The sequence below is a fragment of the Haliotis rufescens genome, unplaced genomic scaffold, assembly GCF_023055435.1.
Source record: "Haliotis rufescens isolate VD_foot unplaced genomic scaffold, xgHalRufe1.0.p SCAF_55, whole genome shotgun sequence".
NCBI classification, from domain to species: Eukaryota; Metazoa; Mollusca; class Gastropoda; order Lepetellida; family Haliotidae; genus Haliotis; species Haliotis rufescens.
In genome coordinates this window covers 903,068-928,880 of record NW_025964279.1, presented here as the reverse complement: position 1 = coordinate 928,880, position 25,813 = coordinate 903,068, and the positions used below count along the sequence as shown (strand labels likewise).

Below are 25,813 nucleotides of genomic sequence, written 5' to 3'. Positions count from 1 at the left end.
CTGAGAGGGGGCGGTCTTGTAGCCTAGTGGTTAAAGAGTTCGCTTGTCATGTTGAAGCCACGGGTTGGATTCCCGACATGGGTACAATGTGTGAAGCCCATTTCTGGTGCCCCCCCCCCCCCCCCCCCCGTCATGATATTGCTGGAATATTGCTGAAAGCGGCACAAAATCCGACTCACTCACCTTGTCATAATGATATGATGGGATACATGAAAAGTGTAATAAGATGACCAGAAGAGAAGGCAGAATTTGGATAGATTGAACTAATAATGGCCATATATATAAATATTTTGCAATTCATTTTCATGCAATATGACCATCATATATCATCAATAGTGTATATACAATCTAAGTACTCTTGGTTGATGCATGTCATCGTATCCCAATTGCGTGGATCGATGCTCATGATGTCAATCACTGGATTGTCACGACAAGACTCGATTGTTTACAGAACGCTGTCATATAGCTGGGATATTGCTGAGTGCGCCGTTAAACAACAAAAAACCCAAACCAATCATAAATCAATCATGTTTTTCAGGGAAAAAAACAGATAGTTGTTAGTCTCAGTCGGGTGAAATTTCTTTCTCTCTTGTAGTTAGCTCAGCTGATAATAGTCAATAATTGTAACACTAAGATTCACTTACAGGATGCCGAAAGACAAGTTTGGGGGAGTAGAATAACATGTTAACTTTCGTGGTCTTATGGTCCAGGGTCCGTTCCACAAAGCGATCTTAGCACTAAGGTGATCGTAAGTCCCATACTTTAACATAGGTTTTTATCTGATCATCGTTGCGCTAAGATCGCTTTGAGGAACAGGGCCCAGGGCCCTGTTCCACAAAGCGATCTTTGTGCTACGTTGATCGTAAGCCTATGATAAAGTATGGGAGTTACGACCAACTTAGCGCTAAGTTCACTGTGTGGAACAGGTTCCTGGAGACATTCGGTTGTTTTTAACTTAAGGGTCCCCTTATAAATCTTCACCCTGTTAGCATTGCTAGTGTTTAGACCATGTCGACAGACTGATTGACATTTCACTGCTATTAATGAATGTTGAGACACATCAGGCAAAATATTCCTGGCCAGACATGCTGGCAGGCTAGTTCTTGTTTTAGCATGTTTATCCCTCTTTGATGATAAGGATAACCTCTCAATATCAGACAGAAATACCACGGGAGCTTCTTCAGAAACCCAGGCAAGACATCAGAAATATTTACATTGTAATTTTGATCTAATACTTAACATGAAACTTTTTATCGATAACCACATGATAACAGCTTCTTTATCATGAAATTGATGATTCAATTTGTATATTTTAAAAATTATTTTTGAATATAATTCCAATCGTTTGGCTGACTGCATATTCTGAAATAATTTTTTTTTAGAAAGTGAAATAAGTTGATTTAAGCATGTTGGGACGAGTAGATAAAGTCAGACAGTTTTCAATTAGTCTTTTCAGTCTTGATTTTATCGACAGACTTTGACGCAATAGCTTCCAAGTTATTTTAAAGCATGACTACATGGAATTTTGTACTCAGTGAACTTGGCCAGGGAGTGTCTTTCAAATCAATATGCCTTAGGTAATCTGGTGAACTCTGTTGTGTTATTTGAAGCGTGTGTTACATCTTTCAAATAGATCCACATTGATTATTTTCCTTCGACACATTACATACATTTTTAACTTGGTTTGAAAATAATGATCCAACTCCAGGCTTTATTTGTTCTTTCTTCCCAAGAGGACTCTCTTTTCTATAAGTGTATCAGCATGACAACAACGTAAAAGAATTTTGTGAGTGCTGTCTGTCTGTATCTGTAAATAAATTGATGTTCCCATTCGGTTAGTGTGAAAAGATTGATTGAACTATCGATGTATCGCAGTTGTCTTTTGCCCCATGGCAATACATTGGTGGCAGTTTAAACGGTTGAAGTCGAAATTGATGTCATGCTATACATCAACTATTGACAGTTATGATAGATATGATAGATATAATATAATTAGAACATAAACATACTGTGTTTTCAATTTTGAAGTAGATTTAAGCACAATAAATTGAATTTGGAACCAAACGCGCAGCTTCCTCAGTGATGCAGGTGTCAAATCATGTTTCAACCAGAGGTGGTTAATGTGACTTAATACCTCTAACTGACCAATTAGAATTGAGTAGTTTCCAAATTCATGGTAGAATAAAAAGTCTGAAAATCAACCCTTCATAGCTAGGTACTTTATTGTTTTCTTGACATCGGATGTTTTCAGTTTGTAGAAAGTAACTCTCCTTATCTTTCTTGTAAGATACTGAACTACTTACTTAATCCAAATGTATAGCCCCTTGACTGACCCTAGGAAGTGATCGACACGTCAGGCTTTGGCATATAATATATAACCAAATCACACTAGAAAGGGGCAGTGGGGTTACGTAGTATTTAAAGTATTTGCTCGTCATGCCGAAGATATATGGTAGCAGACTGGTGTGAAACTCTAGGCATCGTAAAAGGTTTTGACGGGCTAATGCATAGACGCTGATATGTTGTCTCAATAATCATTTGTAATCATCGCAAGGAAGGACCTTATCGAAGGATACATGATTAATATGCGTATCATTTATAGATCCGGGATCTGTTGTTGTGCCATTACAACAAGGCGGGACACAATCAGTGAAGCGTGAGAGCTCCTATTCAAAGTATGTTGGGCTATATTTGATACAGGTGACAGCTGTCAGTTGTGATTGCCTTGACCTGATCAGCACAGCACTGGTGATGCACTGGTGTTCTTTTGAGCTAATGGGATTTTACGCCAAAGGCTGCTATATCCCAGAGCTACCTCACGCCAACAGTGTTAGTGTTGATGTTTACTACTAAAAAGAACACTGGATTATTTGATATCACTATTGTTTATCTGTCATGACAGATAAGTCATATGAAACAATTGTGCATTATTAACGTAATGTTGTTTACTTGGACCATATATTCCTTTGTTTGTTGTTGACCTTTGACTTGCCTTTGCATGTGTTTGTCATGGGTACCACCGGTGGAGCTGGATATGCTCACCTTTTCAAGAACACCTGGTGTCATTACTATTAAATAGTGATGCATAGTTATGGTATACCCAGAATCAACGGTTGACTTATTTTAGTGGATACTGTATTTGACGTAATAAGCGCCCAGGGCGCTCTCAAAATTAGAAATTGGGGCTTTTAGTAGAATATTATTTTTGTGAAAAGAATTGGTGAAAATTCGTAAATTTCGTGGTTTATGCTGACAACCTGAAATGTTTATATACAACATATATATTTTTCAAGGATTTAATTGCCCATAATTAAGGGTGCATATAACACATGAATAAATAAGTCTTGTGTACATTGATCGGAAGGGGTGCTAATTTAGATTGTTCACTTGCCAATATATTAGCAAATATGGCTGTGGGCGCTTATCAGAGCGGGGCGCTTATTACGTCAAATACAGTATTTTTTTAATTATGAATATAGAATTTTTTTTGTCCCTTTTGTCTGTAGGTTTGTTGCTCTATACTACAATGCACTTGCTGTAGCACAGCGGTCCATGGCATCAAACCTGGGACAGGCAAACCACTGGTGATCTATCATGTTACTGCTCCAATGGCCCCGAAAAATAGGTCTTCAGCAACCCATACTTGCCGTGAAAGGCGACTATGCTTGTCGTAAGAGGCAACTAACAGGATTGGGTGGTCAGACTCCCTGACTTTGTTGATGCATGTCATTGATCCCAATTCTGTGGGTCGATGCTCATGATGTCAATCACTGGCTTGTCTGGTCCAGACTCGATTATTTACAGACTGCCATCATATAGCTGGAATATTGCTGAGTGATGCGTTAAACAACAAACCAACCAACCGAAAAATGATATGGTTCAAGGACTGTTCTGAGCATGAGCTTCATGTCTGAGATGTCTTGGAATGTTAATCCAAAGCAATCATCAGTGTTTGAAATAACAAAATTTTCTAGTTGCCCTCAGGTCCCGGCACATACGCGAGACGTAAATTTACTGCAGGCCATAACGACCCATACAAATTTTCAAACTACTGTCCCAACGAGATCTACCTGCCATTGGCGTAAGGGCCAGCGCTTTCGGCCACTGGTACTGAACCTTTTCCCAAATTGTGGTGGTGCATGATTTTGGCTGCCCGATCTTAGAGATCTGATTATCTTATTTATTGTTTTTGACATCTTGTGTTTGTTATAGATGAAGAGTGACATGTAAAAAAAACCCAAATGATCTAAAAAAAATAACATATAACATGTTGCTTTTGTCTAGTAAGAGTGTCACCAATGGTAATCATGGTAATGCTGACAGGTGTTTATGTGATATCGCCCTGTCGAATATCTGAGTGGACTGTTTGCAATGGGGAAAGTTCATGTTTCATGAACATGATAAACAAGGAGCATTGAGGAAACAAGGAGTAACAATGCCTTGCAGAACAAAAAATACAATTTAAATGGTAAATCAACATGTCTGGTGATTTTTTATCTCAAATTTCAAATTCGTCATGACCAAGTTTCTTATCAGCCGTTTGTTTTCCGGAATTTGCTGAAGGCGTTCGGTGTACTTTTTTTCTGCACATAATATTCAAAATTAATTTTTTTCCCAAATACTGAATCCGCAAGAGGTGGGTGTGCATTATACTTGGGTGCGCACTATACTCAAGAAAATATGGTATGTATATGAAAAGTTTGTACTGGTACTGACGATGTACAGGATGTGGCAGCAAGGAAATATATGGATAAGAGGATAGGTGTTACGTACACTTGAATATGGGTCAGGCATAGGTACATGAGGTAGGACCTCTTCTTTCATAATGTGGGGCGGTCGGGTAGCCTAGTGGTTAAAGCGTTCGCTCGTCACGCCGAAGACCCGGGTTCGATTCCCGACATGGGTACAATGTGTGAAGCCCATTTCTGGTGTCCCCCGCCATGATATTGCTGGAATATTGCTAAAAGCAGCGTAAAACCATACTCACTCACTCACTCACTTTCATAATGTGCACGGTGTTGAGAACTCATTCATCACTAGTTTTAATGTTGATGAGAGAGGCCTGTTAGGGCCATCTGGCATTGGCCCATATGATTAACTCTCTTAATTCCTGACTGTCATGGCTTGTGTTCAATTTGATTTTACATGTTTGTTGTCGAGGTTTGTTTGGTAGACAGAAATGGTAGAAGGAGGTGGGAAGGGTAGCATTTGTTTGGGGTGGGGTGTACCATAATTAAGGTGGGAGATAGCATTAGGCAGGGTGGGGCTGGGCTAGCAATAGGTAGGGTGGGGGATAGCATCAGGTGGGGTAGTATTTGGTTTATGTGTGTGTGGGGGGGGGGGGGGGGGGGTGCAGAAGGTGGAGTTGGGGGCTAGGAATGGGTTGCAGAATTTGATATCCAATTTAGCTGGCATATTAGAAGGATAGCTATTTTAAGCCTACACATTTACAGTGTTTCATGCAAGTACAGTTTCATGGTACAGAAAACTAAATCATTTGATAATCAATGAATGAGGTCTGATTGTTTCCAGAATATTGTAACCATTGTACAGACTGTTACCTGTTATGACTATTGAGCTAGTATTTCACTTTTGTGATGTGTGAATATGATTTTGTAGTGCTGTCATCAATATTCTAGCTGTGTCACAGAGGCCTGTAATTTAGTCCACTTGGCCCAGGCAAACCAGGGGTTGACAGTATGAGCAGTGGCTGAGGTTATGGAAGTACACCAGTGATTTTGCTGGTCATTTTATTAGTTGGATTGGACATTATTCTACATCATGACCACATTTGAAAACAATAATTGTATAGGACATATTAGATAACAATGAATTATTATTCAAGAAAATGAATGAGTCTGGAAACCCTGGGGTGTAGGGACACACATTGTGACCATGAACCTTCACATTGGTCACCTCTTACAGGCAGGGCTCCTTGGGGACTTACCGTATTCGACGTAATAAGCGCCCTGCTCTAATAAGTGCCCACGGCAATATTTGCTTACATCTTGGCAAGTGAAAAATCCCAATTAGCTCCCCTTCTGATTGATCAATGTACACAAGACATATTTATTCGTGTATAATACGCAATTGATCATGTGGCATATGCACCCTTTATTATGGGCAAATAAATTCTGGAAAAATATAGCTGTCGTATATAAACATTTCAGGCTGTCAGCATAAACCACAAAATTAACGATCATTCAACTTTTTTTTTTCACCAAAATAATATCCTCATAATTCTAATAATATTTATAATTCTGAGAGTGCCCTGGGCGATTATTATGCAGAATACAGTACTCTCTGATGGATCCGAGTCTACTAAATTGTGCTGAGTAAAAATCAGCTGATGGCACTTTTCAATAACGAGAATCATTTGAGGGCAATGATTCTGAACCAGCTTTCAATGCCTTAATTCTGGTGAATTGGAACTGAATTAAACTGACAGAAAACATGAACCTAGTAATTGTATTTGTCTTGTTCAAGGACTAGCTACAACTTTGCAGGAGTAGTGAAATATATTTTACACAAGTCCTCTGGGCTGGTCTTTCAAAAAACGAATTTCTAAGGCTTAACCCATATACTCAGTTATCGATCAATTATTGAATATTGATCAGAAATGGTACTGTGATAGAACAATGTTAAACAATGTTGTTTCTGAGTACGGCCAGATCTAACTCTCATCATGACGACTAGATTCATTGGAAAGTAGGTGGACAGCTGTTTGTCCAACCGGAGTTTCACCTATTGATCAAGGCAGCCCAAAGTAAACACAGTAAGAAAGCCTTGCAGCAACCTGCATCTCTAGAAGGTCACGATGAAGCTGGTCACTGGTGAATTATCTCTGTAAAATTAAATGGTATTTAAGTGGTTGTCTTTTGGCACAAGTTGATTATTGGTGTACATCTCCGAAAATAATGCCAGAGGCAAGTTGATGTTACAAGATTTTTGACAAGACTGTTAGTTTGCAGAGTTGTGTACCTTGGTAAGGCCAGGATCTGCTGGTCCTAGGTTTGAATTCCAAAATCTCCCTTGTTATGAACCTTCATTTGCAAGTACCACTTCTTCATGGCACACTTCTTCATGGCACACATCTATGACCAACCTCACTTGGGCAGTTTTTCTCATGTTAGACTGGTAACTTAAATAGTTTCATATGCTGAAATCACGCTAACGTGGCCAAGTAAATTTGGACCGGAAGAAAAACTTGACAAATACAGTAATCCCACTACAAAGTGAGAGATTTTAATATATTTACTGAATATGAAAACGTCTATGAATATTTTTTGTGGAAGATGTATTTTTTTTCAAAATCCATGACCGAAGTGTGGCTGTCAAGATGTTGCATACATGAGACGAACAAGGCACATACTGAAGTGGCTGTCCAGTGTATTGAGATGTACTGGTTTCTTGCCAGCGCCTGATTACAAGCATGGCCGACAGACCCATCATGTGAAGTACACAACTTTCGATGAAGGTCACTGCTAATGCCCAGATCTAGGTTATCAGTGCTCTCGTTATCACTAATCAACTCCTCACGCAGCCAAGCCAGTATGTTGTCAGATTTAGATGAGGAATTTGCTGTTGTTGTGGGATTCCAATTGATCTTTGGTACATACACAGTGGATCCACACAAGAAAAAATGGGCCAAAAAATCAAGTTTACTATTTTATAACATGAAAATATGAGTTCACTTTAACAGGTTTAAGTTAAAAAAAATAAAAAAAATATTTAAAATGTTATTATTTTGTTTATCAAACCATGGTCAGTGTTGGAATGTATTTTATTCAATGGATACTTGATTCTTTCTGAAGACCCTTTGATCTTTAGTTTTTAACATGGTTATGACAAAGACTTGTTAACCTTTGTTCTTAATTTCGATCACAGTATTGATGACATTGTCTGTCATTCTGGCACAAGCAATCTAGCGGGGACAGTAAAAATGACGAGTGGTGAATGAAGGTCAATGTGGTTAATGATGTCTTGTGAGGCTGACAGAGGAGTGAGGAGAGAAACTCCTACAACTAATTCACTATAGCCTGCAGCAGCTCAATAAAACTGTCAGGTTTGCCACAAATTATATTTGGTTTGATAATGATGATAATAGTTAAATTGTTTAATCATGTTCATCATTGTTCGGTGTTTGAAATTAATTTTGAAAGTCAGTGGGATCTTGTCATTGCCTTGGTGCTAAATGTAAAAACATTCAAAATTAATGAGGGTTCTCAGGTCCTTGAAGTTTGTTTCTATAATATTTAAATCAACGCCCCCCCTTAATTTTTTGACTTTTTACATTAGGGTCATGACAAGGACTAATTTACTTTCATGCTTAATTATGAACACTGGATATGACAAGACCCCTTGGCTTAAATGCCTAATTTCAAATATTGTTCCAAGTTTCAGGGGTCCCAAGATTTAGATGCTTTAGCCCCCCTATGAAGATCTGGGGTAGAATAGGTCTTCAGCAACTCATGCTTGCTGTAAAAGGCAACTATGCTTGTTGTAAGAGGCAACTAACAGGATCAGGTGGTCAGACTCGCTGACTTGGTTGATGCATGTCATCGATCTCAATTATTTTACAGCTGGAATGTTGCTGAGTCTGGGGTTAAACAAAAAAACAAACAAACAGAAGATGCTTCAGCAAACTTAGAACCCCAGGACCCCTCTTAATTTCAAACTGATTTTGTTGTTTTTTGCACTAGACATTTGATGTCTGTATTCTATTCATCTTCCGGGGCACGGGTGGCTCAGTCGTCTAAGGCGCCGCTATTCGCTGTGCAGATTTGCGTCCCTTGGGCATGCCAGAAACCTATGATTGTAGGTTCGAATCCCGGTTTGCCCCGATAATGTTTCTAGGTTTGTCAGCACCATACCCGTGCTTGTGGTTTTCACCGAAGTGGTAAACATGTGAGACCTGCATCACTTGGGGCTTTCCTCCCACATTAAGCTGACATGACGTGATAAAACTGCAGTTATAAAGTTGGAATATTGCTGAGTGCGTCTTTAAGCAAGGACCCACAAATACACCAGTTTATCTGCTGAGAGGAAGTGCTTCATGAATGTGACTTCCTTTTAAAAGTTGATAAGCATGATGTTCCATGTTTGTTTCCGGGGCATTGACCTGCAGTAGAAACTTACAGTTTTAGTCCTCTAGTCCTTATGATGAAAACATTTAGGTGGTAAACGTCTGAGACCTGCATCACTTCGGGCTATCCTCCCACATTAAACTGACATACTGCGATATAACTGGAATACTGTTAAAAGCGGCGTTAAACCCAACTCACTAGCTCACTCACATAAAAGGGCACATCTCTACTTGTCCTTATACCTTAACCATTGGGTAGTTTGGCAAAGATGATAGGACTAGTGCAGCATATTGACTAATAATGTGATGGTCACACATATAATATGAAATGTCTTAAGATTGTGCAATTGTTGACCAGAAATAGTTTTAAAGGTTTGTTTGTGGATGTTATGGTAAACTACATTTTGGTCCAGATTCTTCAACAGATAAACTGGTCCAAAAGATAAGTACCAGTAAAAGGTCAAGTGATTTTGGAAATGGTTACGAGACTGGCAAGTGGAAAATATGAAAGGCAGTCTCCATGAGATTGTACAAATCGGATGATATGTGATTGTGTGGTCAATTTTTGTGAGAACAGTGGTCTTGTTGAGGCAGGGCTTGTTTGACATAATGAGCATCGATCCATGCATTTGGGATACGATGACATGCATCAACCAAGTCGGCGAGCCTGACCACCCGATCCCGTTTGTCGCCTATTACGACAAACATAGTCGCCTTTTACGGCAAGCATGGGTTGCTGAAGACCTATTCTACCCCGGATCTTCGGGGGTCTGTTTGCTATTTGAAACATTTGTTGAGGTCTAAGTATAAACATGATAAGAACAACAGCCTTATCCCCGTGCAGCTGATCGCTGTGCACAGCAGGTGCAGTGAGACGGGGACAGTGAGTGTGGTAGAGCGTTTATGTCGATCGTTGTAAAGGATGAATGATTTAGTTCCTATGCAGAAAACACAATGCGTAAGTAAGACAGTCCCGAGGTAGGACAATCATTGTCATTCTGTGGAGGAAAGCTAGTTGGTTTTCAGAATCCTTTCAGCCTTGATACAGTTTCTGACATATTTACTCTTCTCAGTCGGAGGAGGCAAAATGGCAAAGAGTGTTTGCTTTGTACATTTGTACCGTTTGATATTCAGACAATGGGGGTTGAAATATCATCACACTTCTGTAGAGTAATTAGGACGGTATTGCGAGAATGTAACACTTTATATCCAGTGCAGCTCTTTCTTCCACTCTGTGCATATTTAGCAATTTATTGCATTTGATAGTGTTGTAAAGATATCACCTACAGTCATTTGTGTTGAGAACCCATGCTTGCCGTAAAAGGAGGCTATGCTTGTCGTAAAAGGCGACTATGCTTCTTGTAAGAGGCGACTAACAGGATCAGGTGGTCAGGCTCGCCGACTTGGTTGATGCATATCATCGATCCCAATTGAGTGGATCGATGCTCATGATGTCAGTCACTGGATTGTCTGTTCCAGACTCAATTATTTACAGACCGCCGTTATATAGCTGGATTATTGCTGAGTGCGGCGTTAAACAACCAACCAACCAACCAACTTTGCACTGAAATTGAAATAGTGCAGAGTAAACAAGAAGTGAAGTGTGAAAACGAATATTGTTGAAACAGTGATGATTATCAAGACTTGGGTAGGCTGTAAAAATACGACAAGATATATCAGCTCTACTACTGGTACTAATATTGCTTATTACAGTGAGTTTATACAGGACCAGATTTCCAGCACCTTGTGTATCTTATGCGTGGATCGATGCTCGTGATATTAATCACTTGATTGTCTGGTCCAGACTCGATTATTTACAGACCACCGTCATATAGCTGGAATATTGCTGAGTGCGGCGTTAAACAACAAGCCAACCTTGTGTATCTGTGAGTGGCTGCTTGTACCAGTCTGGACTTACGCCAGTTTTAGAGACATAGTATGCCACAGTTCAACACTGATACTCCCTCTCCAGATGCTGTGTAAGCTAGACAAAGGAGGTGGTTCTGTTAAACATGATTGAGGTGGTGTAACTTGAATAATCTGACTGTGGCATTAAACAACATCCACTCATTCATGGCTAACTTTTCATTTTACAGTTTTTTTTATTAAACATATTGTTGCTGTACCTTGAGAGAAGAGTATATGACAGCTTGACCAGTACTTGTTGAAATATGTTTGTCAGAAAGTAGTACTGAGTGAGCTCCCATTGGGATTCCTGGAATGTTGTCATTTTGTGTTGAAATCTTTTGTTAAATATGAATTTTTTCTACCCAATGTTATCGAGTTTACAGGATTGTTGTTTTGTAAGGTATACCCTAGTTATGTTTTCTTTTGAAATATGAATGTTCTGTTTTCCATATAAGACCAGATTGGTGTACCTTTTGCCATTCCCAAAATAGGTGTGGTATGGTTTCTGTATCCTCTGTGTGAAGCCCATTTCTGGTGTCCCCCCCCCCCCCCCCGCAGTGATATTGCTGGAATATTGCTAAAAGCGGCATAAATCCATCCTCAAGTCTTAATCTTTCTTCCATAAAAAGGGGCGGTCGGGTAGCCTGGTGGTTACAACGTTCGCTCGTCACGCCGAAGACCCAGGTTCGATTCCCGACATGGGTACAATGTGTGAAGCCCATTTCTGGTGTCCCCCGCCGTGATATTGCTGGAATATTGCTAAAAGCGGTGTAAAAACAAACTCACTCACTCACTCACTCTTCAATAAAATCTACTTCAGAGATTCTTGTATTTTGTTTGGTTAACACATGGGTCATTTGCATGGGTCAATCTATTTTGGAGTCGAGGAATCAAAAGAAGTGTTAAAGAACACCCAATTCATATTACAACTGTATAGTTCATATAGTATAGTTCATATCTGTATGTATGTATAAGAATATAAAAGAATATGGTGTTATTAATGTCTTTTGATTGGTATACACAAATATCAGTCATACTGGTATGTGACAAGCGATCTGCAATCTTGAAAAAGCCCTACTTTCTTGCATCAACGATCAAATAGGAGTCTCAGTATAAATTATTTGCGTCCATGCACAATATGTATTGATAAAAGGCAAACACAGTTTGTGTCTGGTAAAACGCTGCTCGAAACAGTCCCACTATACTTGTCACTCCTCGTCAAAGTGTGTTTTCGCATTTAGAATACTTTGACGGTGCAGTGCCTGCCTTATGAATGATTTATCCTGTCGTCAGTTCTGACATTGATTATACCGACAAGTCAAACAATGCCTCTTCTGCTAATGGGTATCTGCCATTCTGTCGTTCATTACAAATAGAAGAAAGCCTGTTAATACACGTCTGTCAGACTGGATCAGCCGAACCACTGCTCCGTGACCTTGCCTTGTGACCTTGCCAAGAGGATGTGTGTGTCCTTGTGGTTGTGGGATTGTGTGTCAATATTTTGGTTCTTAGGATTATGTGTTGATGTTTGGGATAGCAATGGGAGAGTATTGGACACTCGCCCACTGGCCATAAGCTGCTGTTGCTAGAAACAAGCAGAGTCCCTCATTGCAGTGTCATTCTGTTTGTTACATATTTTGTTACAATTTCTGGCAATACATGTCATTGATGCTTGTTTGTTTTTAGTTTTACATCGCACTCAGCAATATTCCAGCTTATTCCGGCGATCTGTGTAAATAATCGAGTCTGGACCAGACGGGGGCACGGGTGGTGGTTCGCTGTGCAGAGTTGCGACTCTTGGGCACGCCAGAAACCTATGATTGTGGGTTGGAATCCCGGTTCACCCCAATTATGTTTCTAGGTTTGTCAGCACCATACCAGTGCTCGTGGGTTTCACCGAAGTGGTAAACGTCCGAGACCTGCATCACTTGGGGCTTTCCTCCAACATTAAGCTGACCCGCCGTGATATAACTGGAATACTGTTAAAAGCGGCCTTAAACCCAACTCACTCACTCACTCACTGGACCAGACAATCCAGTGATTAATATCATGAGCATCGATCCACGCATTTGGGTCGATGACATGCATCAAGCAAGTCAGCGAGCCTGACCACCCGATCCCGTTAGTCGTCTCTTATGACAAGCATAGTTGCCTTTTACGGCAAGCATAGGTTGTTGAAGACCTATTCTACCCCGGATCTTCATGGGTATACGAAGGAAGTGTCATTCACAGGATTATCTTGTCCAGATTAGTAGACCGGGTGGTCTGGTTTGGTGATTAGATAGATACATGTTTCAATCACGGGATTATCTTGTCCAGATTCAGTAGATCGGGTGGTCTTGTTTGGCAACGAGGTTGATGCATGTGTCAATCACAGGATTATCTTGTCCTGATTCGATTATTTACAGACTGCTATCATATACCTTGAATATTGCTGAGTGCGACATTAAACAACAAACAATGCAGATTTCGGAGAAAGCGTGGCACAAACCGGTGTACAAGTAACCTGACCACAAGTTTCAATGTCGTATTTGCCCTGATTATGTTTCTAGATTTGTCTGCACCATCCCTGTGCTGTTGAGTTTCACCAAAGTGGTAAACGTCTTGAGATCGGCATCCTTCAACATCAAAAAGACACTGTAATGTAACTGAAATTCTGTTCAAAGTGGTGTTAAAAACAAAACTCACGCACTCATTGCAGATGTGGGTCCTGACTCACCGGTCTCTGTAGATGCTCTGAGTAATGGCTGGGAAATGGAAACATCTTGAAGTAGTTTGTTGTGCAATTCCTCTCAAGCATGTTCAGGAGAACACCTTTCTGGAACTCTGGTGCATCTCAGCAGATATAAACAGAAATTAATCCCACTTTTATATTTTTGTGTCTTCAAGACATTTTGATTCTTAATTTGTGATGTTTTTTGCAATCCCTAAAGTTGAATTGAATAAACTGATGATGTCACTATTTTCTTTGGCATTTTAAAAGTATTATAAATTCTATAAATTATAGAAAATACCATTGCTTTGTTATTTATTGTTGAAGTTACCATCTTGATACAACTAGCCATTGTAAACATCCCCACCGAAACATGACCTAAACATGAGTTGCTTGTGGCTCGTGATGTGTTGCAGCCATTACTGTTCGTTCTCTTTATTTGTTGTTTCATGCAATACTCAGCAATATTCCAGCTGTATGATGGTCTGTAAATAATCAAGACTGGACCAGCCAATCTAGTGATTGACATCATGAGCGTGGATCCACGCAATTTGGATACAATCACATGCAAATGAACCAAGTCAGCAAGCTTGACTACCCGATCCATTTAGTCGCCTGTTACGACAAGCATTGTTTGCTGGAGACCTTTTCTAAGACTGAATCACACTAAGGATATGACTGATTGAGGAAATTTGTCATCTGATCCAGATTATAAAATAATGTGTGATTTATGGTGCTGTTAGATCGTAATCTTAGATGTCAAGTCTTTGATTTACGTGAAATAACATAACAATACTGGCTGTCTCATGACCTTAATCTTGGTATGAGTAAACAAATTGTACATAGAGACACCTTTTTGTTGTCTTATGTCTTGTCCCATAGTGGTAGATATATGTCCCAGGAATATTTGTAGAATTGTCTTTACACTGACGCAAAATCCGATTCGGTCAGCAACGTGGGATTAACTCAAGTTTAAACTATTTTCCAGTTATTTTGTTTCAGAAATAAAGTTACTGAATTGAAAAGTATTTTATATGTCTAGAAAATATAAACTAAAATTCAGATGGAGCCCAGATCAATGCTTCATTCCAAGAACTGAGGCTATTCCAGACTTGGGTTGGATTCTTTTTTCATTTATTCTCTGTTGTCTGCTGATGGAAGCCTCGTTGAGTGTGACCTTGAGATTAGAAAGTCATCGACACACTTTTGGCATGAGTAGAGCTTGCGATTCATCAGAAATAGTGCTGAGCATGCTGAGAAAGTCGAACCATCCACTCTCATGGAAAATGTGTGAAGCAGCCAGGCATTAGATGTTAAATGTTCCCCCGAATCAAATCTTGCAGACAACTGGTCACAAGAACAACCATTCTGTAAATAGTTACCATGGTTACTGTCCCAAAAGTCCTGATCAGAACCAAAAAAATACAACATTTTTTCAGTAAGCAACCCACCAAACACGCAGAATACAGTCGTCCAACATAGCAGCTTGATTCGTTCCTCAAACTCCCATCTCACACAGATCTTGTGGCCCTTGTGTAATGTAATCCCCAAGAGACAACAGTGAGCACTCTCAAATTATCATGTGACATCAGACCCATGGAAACTTCAGTTAAAAATATAGGTCCCTAGCAACCTATGCTGTCGTAAGAGCAAATAAATGGATTGGGTGGGCAGACTTGGTGATTGGTTGATGCATGTCATCATATCGCAGATGCGTAGATCGATGCTCATGATGTCAATCACTGGATTTTATATTTTATGTCCTATTAGTGCAAGGACTAATGCCCACTGGAAAACAGGGCACGGGTGGCACAGTCGTCTAAGGCGCCGCTATTCGCTGTGCAGGGTTGCGTCCCTTGGGCATGCCAGAAACCTATGATTGTGAGTTCGAATCCCGGTTCGTCCCGATTATGTTTCTAGGTTAGTCAGCACCAGAACCCGTGCTCGTGGGTTTCACCGAAGTGGAAAATGTGTGAGACCTGCATCACTTGGGGCTTTCCTCCCACATTAAGCTGACACGCCGTCATATAACTGAAATACTGTTAAAAGCGGCGTTAAACCCAACTCACTCACTCACTCACAGTCCAGTTCCAGTCAAATGGCACCAGATTTTTATCAGAAAGAAACTGACTAAAACATACTGAAGTGACCTATCTGCCCGAGCGCAGCTTGGTTCGATTCACCATGGTTGTGAAATTACACCACCTATATGATCAGATACAACATAATGAATCATTATTGTTTTCATTTAATGTTTCAAATATGCTACATGTCCTCATTCAATTATTTTTGTCAAATTGAACTTTAATATTTCAACAAATTTGATGTATTTGTTAAATGGGAAACACTTTGTGGTGGAAATGTTAAATAGTATTCTCCATGTGATTTTATAATATGGGAAATATCAATGTCCTGTTAACCGATAGTTTAATTAAAACTTGGTTGGTATTTCCCATATTATACAGCACTTGTGATTTATCCTCTACTTAAATGTTTAGCTACCCAATCCATTTAGTTGCCTATTACAACTCAAATATATTGCTGGTGACCAAAATACTTATCCAGCGTCCCCATGGGGCCACGGAGCCACTCTCCACACTTGATCTATGTTTATCTCCTTTCCTCGGAATACTGCCTGACCTGGTTAGATGTACAGTTGTCATATGTAATGTTAGATGTCATAAGGTTATTGATCTAGTGTAACTTTTATTTATTAGTTTACTTTCAGGAGTGGTCATGTGAATTATTTTTCTCCGGAGGCATCATATATTGCTGTTTGTTTGTTTGTTTGTTGTTTAACGCCTCACTCAGCAATCTTTCAGCTATGTTACGGCGGTCTGTAAAATAATCGAGTCTGGACCAGACAATCCAGTGATTGACATCATGAGCATTGAACCCAAACTGGTTAGTCTTTGTCACCAAAGTGAACCCAATTTTTGTTTTTCGTCGACATAGCAGGCTAATTGAACCTTAATGGAAATTTGGAAACTTCACACATTTTTATTGCCATGATATAGAAATAAGTTTGGTGTTCAACCAAATTCCTCATTCATGTATAACACTTGTTCTTGCAATTAAGGAAACCATACTAAATAAGGAAAGTACCCGAGTCCAGGAGGTAATTTAACCATTGAGCTTTGTCTTGGGCTTCTGTTGTAATACTGTTTCTCACTCTGTATTGCTGTGAGAGATCGTTGTGCTCTTCAAGAAGGTAATGATTGTGTGGGTTGTAGCTGGGGTGAACGGTATCAGGTGTTGTGACATGGGTTGATATGTGTGACATCAACACGTGTCGATAGCAGGGATTTTTCCTGGTTTTACCTGATTTTACCTGATTTTATCTGCATTAGGTAGGATGTTGTTATGACTGGTATTTCATTTCCAAGTTAGAGAAATATTCAAAACATATTGGATGAAAATTGGTCAATGTACTAGAAATTGAAATGATCCGAAAACAATGTAGGTAAATCATGTAAACATCAAACATGCAAACATCAAACATGTAACATGAATGCAAGGTCACTTAGCAATAATTGAAATAAATATGGAACAGATTAATGAAGGAATTAAATAATGATCTGTATAATGAAGAAGTAAACTGTAAAACATAGAGAAAAAATAATCTACATTTTTTTAATGAATCAAAATCAACTTTCTTTAACATGTTTAACCAATACCCATTCTTAAGCAAATCCATACATGTGAAAAAGCTGTCTCCACCTGAACAATCTCATCAGATTTTTAATTTTAAAAATAAACTGACATGACTGTCATTTTTTTCCTTCACCATTGGAACATAAATAATACCTATGCGCTGATGACAAGCAAACAATGAAATGAATTTCAACGGTTGTGTAGACTCCATGTTAGATTTGGTCTCTAGCAATCTATGCTGTTGGTATCAAATGACTTCATGAATGAGCGGGGTCAGGCTTGGAGACATGGTTGATGGCGTGTCATTGTACCCGATAGTTTGGGTCACGCAGTTATTTTCAGCCTGTCTTTATTCAGCTTGAATATTTCTGAGTGCCCATGCACGATGACACACATGCATGCATTTTTTGTTTCATGGATAAACCTGGCATATATCTTTGTGTTCCTATAAGTTGTCCTTATTTCAAACATGCTGTTATTTGTTTTGTCTTTAAGTAGGCAAATATGTTTACCAGCAGGAATGTCATAGCGATATCATTAAATGTGCACTATTTGTAGATGATACAGCCATCACAACAAGGTGACCCAGTGGCCGCCATTGCTCACTTTGCATATCTGCTATGTCTACCTAGACATACCTCTGAATATCTTGGTTAAAATTGGTTTACAGAACCCATTCTTGTCGTAAGAAGCGACTGATGGAATCAGGTGGTAGTTGCAGGTCATCGTATCCCAATTGCATAGATCAATGTTCATGATATCAATCACTGGTTTGCATGGTCCAGACTCATTATTTACAGACCGCCGTCATATAGCTGGAAAATTGCTGAGTGCGGCGTTAAACAACAAACACACAAACAACACAACTAGGTGACCTAGTTGCCATCTTGTTCACTTTGCAAGTCTACCTTGACATACTGTGGAGATTGCTGTATTGGTGTAACATTGTACCCACGTTAGCATCACCTGTGGTATATATGTACATATCAACTGATTCTAAATTTCTGTTTTCAGGTGATACAACATCAGACGGTGAAGTACGAGATGATACCATTGTCACCTCTGTCCAAACACAGATTAAGTGAGTTGTCCTTCTTATCAGCCGTTGACCTCAACCCAATATGCCAAATTGTTCTCCTAGATGTATGTCACTGTGTTGAGGAAGGGCAATCACGAGCCTGTATAGCCTGTCTCCAGTCTCTAAACCATTATAATCATTTTCCCTTGCGTCCAGCCCTAACCGTAGTATAATGATATAGCTCTAAATGAAGCAACTTTAGATTTGTTATGAATCTCTCATCTCTGTCAGGCTCCATTTCAATGTAGATGTAGTTCTTTGTTTCTATAAAAATTATATTATATCAGAGACTAACATTAGTCCCTAGCCAGCACGACATGTTGTCTTGCATGTCCTGTAGATATTCTGGGACAGACCATGCTGTACAGAGTTGTGTCCCTTAGTTGTGCCAAGCTCCAATGCAATATTTGAAGTTTAGTAGAGCTGGGACGGGTAACTCGGGTACTTGGGTCTGGTGGGTACTGAGTAGGGCCCGGGTACCCACAGTACTACCTGGACCCGTGGTTAGTCATGTGATATATTGTTTAATGACAAAAATGATCCATGGTTATACTACAGGTCACTAATGTTCGCATTTCTTTCTGACTATGCACGCATTCCTTCTGACGTTTATGTGTTTGAATGAAGATAAAACTTCAGTCTATTCATGACCAGATCAATTTATTATGTATCTAAACACATTTTGCCGGGGCTACGGTCAAACTATTCCCAATGGGACATTTTGGAACCTGTCTCTTGAGATCAACAGCGGGTACCTGGGTAGGGTAGGGTAATAGAGGGATGGGTACCCGGGTAGTAAATTTGGACTTGTTCCAGCCCTAAAGTTTAGTATATTGAAATCAGGGGGTCCTTGTCATTCCCCTCTTGTAAAAATTCAAAAGTTGAAATATGTTTATGTGACCATGCTGTGCTGATTTGGGACCTTGTCTAATGATAAAAGTTAAAAGGTTCAGAGAATTACAGAATTCAAAAGGAAGGACCTCAGAACCCCATTCATTTTGAACACTCATAGCTCCTTGTCTGTGAAAGAAACAGGTGCTAGTCCGTGTCTTAAACGTTTGAATGGTTTAGGAATGTTTGATTTTAGATCCAGGGATTCTTGTCTTCACTGTGTTAAAAATTAAGTATGAAATTGAAAAAAAGTTTGAGGGGGTCCCTAGATTCAAATGCCACTGGAAGAAGACCTCAAGGATCCCAGCCCCCCTTTATTGTTAACACTAGGGGTGGTCGGGTAGCCTAGCCTTTATTCCCGACATGGATGCAATGTGTGAAGCTCATTTCTGGTGTCCCCCGCCGTGATATTGCTGGAATATTGCTAAAAGCGGCGTAAAACCATACTCACACCATACAAGTTAAGGTAGTCACATGATTCCACTCCAAGAGCAAACATTCAAGATCCTCCTTAATGTGGATCCACAGGCCTAACAGAGTGTGATGTATACTGAGAGTGGGTTAAGCCAGTGGTTAAGGTGAAGACTCGGGTTTAATTCCGGACACAGATACTATTCTTGAAGCCTGTGTTTGGTTTCCCCTAGCTGGAACATTGTTGGAAGTGGCATAAATTTAAGCGTACTGTTATTGGTGTATTTCTTAGCTTTTGATTTGAAACCGGGACTGATTGTTTTGAGTTGTTGTCATAGGAACAGTGAAGATTTTCTGCAAGATTCAAGTTGAAATAAATATGATTCTGTACGACTTCGGAAAATCTATTTTGATTGGCCAGTCAGAGGTTTCACACTAACCAGCTCTGATTTGGCAACTGCATCACCAGTATTTAGGAATAAGTCACTCCTTTTGCTGTCATTGTCGGACAGCCTTTTGAAATGAAATGAAACATAAAATTGCAGGTTACAAGATGCAGAGTCGCAGTTCCTGCAATAGTGAAAGTATGTATGGCAAGTCAATATGTGCGGAAATATGAACTATTTTACAAATTTTAAGGTCAGCACAGCTCAGAGATAACAAATTGTGTGAAACCAAATTCTTGTGTCCCCTCTGTCACATGGCTGGAATATTGCTGAGAGAGGGGTTAAAATCTACGGCTGGTTGTGTTGTGGTGTTTGAGGTATTATGTGTGATTATTTTTGTGTTGTGTGATGTTTCAGGTGTGATGTGCCATGTTTCAGGTGTGCAGTAGGTGTGATGTGCGATGTTTCAGGTTTGTGGTGCGATGTTTCAGGTGTGTTGTGCCATGTTTCAGGTGTGCAGTAGGTGTGTTGTGCAATGTTTCAGGTGTGTTGTGCCATGTTTCAGGTGTGCAGTAGGTGTGTTGTGCAATGTTTCAGGTGTGTTGAGCCATGTTTCAGGTGTGCAGTAGGTGTGTTGTGCAATGTTTCAGGTGTGTTGTGCCATGTTTCAGGTGTGCAGTAGGTGTGTTGTGCAATGTTTCAGGTGTGTTGAGCCATGTTTCAGGTGTGCAGTAGGTGTGTTGTGCAATGTTTCAGGTGTGTTGTGCCATATTTCAGGTGTGCAGTAGGTGTGTTGTGCAATGTTTCAGGTGTGTTGTGCCATATTTCAGGTGTGCAGTAGGTGTGTTGTGCAATGTTTCAGGTGTGTTGAGCCACGTTTCAGGTGTGCAGTAGGTGTATTGTGCAATGTTTCAGGTGTGTTGAGCAATGTTTCAGGTGTGCAGTAGGTGTGTTGTGCAATGTTTCAGGTGTGTTGAGCCATGTTTCAGGTGTGCAGTAGGTGTGTTGTGCAATGTTTCAGGTGTGTTGTGCCATATTTCAGGTGTGCAGTAGGTGTGTTGTGCAATGTTTCAGGTGTGTTGTGCCATATTTCAGGTGCGCAGTAGGTGTGTTGTGCAATGTTTCAGGTGTGTTGTGCCATATTTCAGGTGTGCAGTAGGTGTGTTGTGCAATGTTTCAGGTGTGTTGAGCCACGTTTCAGGTGTGCAGTAGGTGTGTTGTGCAATGTTTCAGGTGTGTTGAGCCATGTTTCAGGTGTGCAGTAGGTGTGTTGTGCAATGTTTCAGGTGTGTTGTGCCATATTTCAGATGTGCAGTAGGTGTGTTGTGCAATGTTTCAGGTGTGTTGTGCCATGTTTCAGGTGTGCAGTAGGTGTGTTGTGCAATGTTTCAGGTGTGTTGAGCCATATTTCAGGTTTGTTCTGTCATGTTTCAGGTATGTTAAAAAGGAAGGTTTTAGTGTTGGATCTTGATGAAACACTTATACATTCACATCACGACGGTGTTCTAAGACAGACGGTGAAACCTGGGACACCTCCAGACTTTGTTCTAAAAGTGAGTTTACTCCACACATTTCAGATATACTTGGATGTATTATCATGTTGTGTTTATGCTTGTATGTCATGTAAATTATTTTGAAGAATTTCTATTGAATGTGAAGCATCAACTTTTATGTTTGTAATAGATCAATCTAATAAATCCAAATATCGAAAAACATTTAAATTTGGAACTTATTTCTTGTTAGCAAAAATCTGTTTGTTTGTTTGTTTGTTGTTATCACCGCACTCAGCAATATTCCAGCTATATGACGGCGGTCTGTAAATAATCAAGTCTGGACCAGACAATCCAGTGATTGACAACATGGGCATCGATCCACTCAATTGGGATCGATGACATACATCAACCAAGTCAGCGAGCCTGACCACCCGATCCCGTTAGTCGCCTCTTACGACAAGCATAGTCGCCTTTTACGGCAAGCATGGGTTGCTGAAGACCTAGTCCACCCCGGATCTTCACGGGTCAAGCAAAGATCTGAGGACATCCCATTACAGGTCACGTCAGAATGACCTTTCAGCTGACCAATCAGAACGTCGCTTTCCAGATTGGGAACGTTTCAGTCCGAATTTGTTTTCTAATCATGCAGCCTAGAAGTTGTTAACATAGGGTATTCTGACATTTACGGCCTGAACAACTGATGCTGTCCAAATCATCATCTATCTCTAGCTTCATTGGGATGAACATTTGAACGGAATAGACATTCCATTCCAGAATGTTTTCTTCAGTTTTCAAAATTTAAATTGAAGTTTTCAGAGCATGGCCTTGAATGGAAGTTGCCAGTTTGAAACTAGAGCTGTTTAGTGCGAGAAGCTGATTGGCTAATGTTGACTTGTTGTTGGTCGATTCATTGGTTAATCAAAGTTTGTGAAAGGTTGTTCTGTGGGACCTTTAATGGGATGTCCTCAGATCTTTGTTTCGTGGTTGTGAGCACTAAGATCTGAATTTAATGAGATTGGTAGAAATTGTGTTTTGAGCTGAGGTGCTTGTGCAGATAGATAGATATTAGTATCTACATCTCTTGTGTGGATAATATTACATTTATGTCATCTTGTTTTCAGGTTACAATAGACCGACATCCAGTCAGATTCTTCGTGCATAAAAGGCCACATGTTGATTATTTTTTGGAAGTTGTAAGTATATTTAATTATTCTCCTATTCCTTTTGGAACACACTACACTACATAATATTGGAACATGCTTTATGTTAGTTCAAACTATTTTCTTAGATCTTGGTTTTAATCGACCACCTAGTGATCGTGTGGATAGTGGATAATGGATAGTGATCTAGCAACTGCCCGGAGAGCGGAAGGTTGGTGGTTCAGTCTCCTGGCTGCTTCATTCCAAAAGAATTAAAAAAATTCTAGTTCTTGACGCGGATAAAACAAGGACGGGTCTGCTCGAAGTCAGTTTAATGTGTCTGAGTGGGGTATGTTAAACTGCAGCATGGTATCTTGGTGGGCTAGCACTATAAAACCAGCATTAGTCTGGACTGGTACAAGCACTGTCAAGCAGCCACACACGTGTGCATCCACATTGCTATTGAAATGCAATAATCTTGAACATGTTGAAAACAACGTAAAGAATCATTTGACCTCACCTCTTGGTTTTATTCAACAATTGAGGGCGAAGGTAAATGTGATAATGTGATTTTGAGCTCTGGCTTCATTTTTTTGCCCATAAGGGTCATGAATTGTTTATTGATATTGGAGATTTTCCGTGCACTGATTATAATAACAGCTTTAATGGTGGAACATGAATATAGCAGAGCATACGAAGTCAGAAAGTGTTGTTTCATCTGTCTTTCTGTTAAGTGTGTTCCTGTGATGAACTTATTGGTGACAGAAACACAAGGCAAACTTGCCAACGAGTGCCATATATTTTGAACTTCATTACTTGCACAGGATTGTGATTTTAGGATTAAAGCATAAATGTATTTCACACAGTCAAATACAATGGCCGTGATGGCAGCCATATTGAAAATGTCATTCTGGCCATTTGATATTTGAACATTTTTATGTATACTTGCAGTTATGGATTAATGCCAGTATTTTATTAATTAATTATTTTGTAGCTTTTATCATGTTTATAATGGATTCAGATCATTTAGAAAGAGCTAGATGTAAGAGGCAGTTGTCAGATTTGTTGAATTGGTTAATTTTTGTCATGATAGTGTGGGACTATCTCTGAATATCAATCACTGATTTGTCTGGTCAGTCGTCACAAGATTGATTATTTAAAGGCTTTGCTGCAATATTGCTGAGTCTGGCTTGAACTAAGAAGCAAAGATGAAGTTCTCTCTCTGTCTCTCTGATGCAGCATTGATCATTGTTTAAAAAATTGCTGATGTGGCAGTATTTCCTCACTAATGTTGCTTGTGTTGCAGGTCAGCCAGTGGTACGACCTGGTGGTCTTCACAGCCAGTATGGAGATTTACGGTGCGGCAGTCGCCGACAAGCTCGACAATAACAGGGGGGTTTTACGTAGGAGATACTATAGACAAGTGAGTACATTGCTACCTCTCGCATGAAGACCTGGCAATATGAGGTCATGTCAAATGATCTTTGTCTGTCGAATCAAAAGTTCATTTCTTTACCATGTTTACTACCTTGATTATGAAAATTCCTTCTTTACAAAAGGAAACCAACACAGAAAACAAATAGTCCCTCTGGGGTGTAGTGGACAAAGTAGTAAACAAAATATCCACATTTTAAGTGTGGCCTTTTATATTTTCCATTTGGAACTTCCCATGTATGTTCAATTTCGAGAACAGTAATCAGAATTTCTGTCTTTCTGTTTGGGGATATGAAACACTAAGATGCCTGTATTGTGTCCTGTTCTTCATTGTTGAATGTGCTTCAGATTCTGAATAAGAAAGCTTCTGAACTAAATTATGATTTTGATTCATCTGATCATTGGAGAATGAAGAGCAACTAGTTCATTGTGATGACCATATGCACTGTCCACCAGTTAGGGTAACAGAGCAGTCTTACTGTTTTCTGTATAAATCTGGACAAGCAGCCACATGCTTGCATACTTGCATGTTGATGCAACTGCAATAATCTTGAACACTAATGTGTAACAACTTTCGAAGATTTTTTTCTTCTCATGACTAATATTTCCAATCTGTCATGCGTATGTGAATATCTGACACAGTAGTCGTGGGAAGATTCTTGTCTCATGTATTGATTGGGGCGGTCGGGTAGCCTAGCGGTTTAAGCGTTCGCTCGTCACGCCGAAGACCCGGGTTCGATTCCTGACATGGGTACAATGTGTGAAGCCCATTTCTGGTGTCCCCTGCCGTGATATTGCTGGAATATTGCTCAAAGCGGCGTAAAACCATACTCACTCACTCATGTATTGATTCTTGTGACATGCCACACTTGCAACATTGATCATGAGTCTTGTGCTTACATGCAAACAATAGCTGTTTATATTTGAAGGATGCATGTTGCGACATGTATGTTTCACCCCAACAAAGATGCCTGTTGCCACATACATATTTCATCTCAACAAAGATGCAAATTGCCATACAGTGTTCCCTTGCTATCAGCCCTTCAATACAGCGCTAACTCGGTTATAGTGCGCTTTACTGCATGGCTCCAAAAATTTACTAACATTTTCAATAAACTCAAGTTTTCCAATGACATAATATTTCCCCCATCTCAGAAATCATTATCAGCTGATCATCGCGATCACGTAACACGGGAAATACCAGTCAACAAATCCAAACAGAAGTACGCAATTTAGTCCTATTGTTATAATATCTGGTTATAAACAAATTGTTCATTGTTTATCTGGACTAATGTTTGCAATATATTTTATTTATTATATTCAAAATTTAATTCAATAATTATAATAATGTTTACAATAATTTCGGCGAAATCGTATGCGAAGTGATTGGTAGATCGCACAACTGACCGTTATTTACAGCAACCATGGTCAGATTACCGCTATTGACGCCTTGAAACGAACTTAAGTTGCAAGAGAATGGATACACATATCATAAATGTCGTACCATGTCTAGTAATGTTTTATGTCAAATTTCATACTTTTATTGACCAAGTTTGTTATACCTGTTTATTCACCTGAATTTGCTGAAGGGATACGATGTGTTTTTTTGAAAGCGCATATT

The 25,813-nt window shown here is 39.6% G+C and overlaps 1 protein-coding gene across 1 annotated transcript in view; it reads left to right on the top strand.

Annotated features, from left to right (window-relative positions):
- Nucleotides 1-25,813, top strand: part of LOC124144982 (CTD nuclear envelope phosphatase 1-like) — a 36,904-nt gene that overhangs the window by 5,276 nt on the left and 5,815 nt on the right. The window contains exons 2-5 of the mRNA XM_046514606.2: nt 18,375-18,441; nt 21,561-21,679; nt 22,741-22,812; nt 24,065-24,181. Coding sequence (XP_046370562.1) covers nt 18,375-18,441; nt 21,561-21,679; nt 22,741-22,812; nt 24,065-24,181 — 375 coding nt within the window. The remainder of the gene's footprint in view (nt 1-18,374; nt 18,442-21,560; nt 21,680-22,740; nt 22,813-24,064; nt 24,182-25,813) is intronic.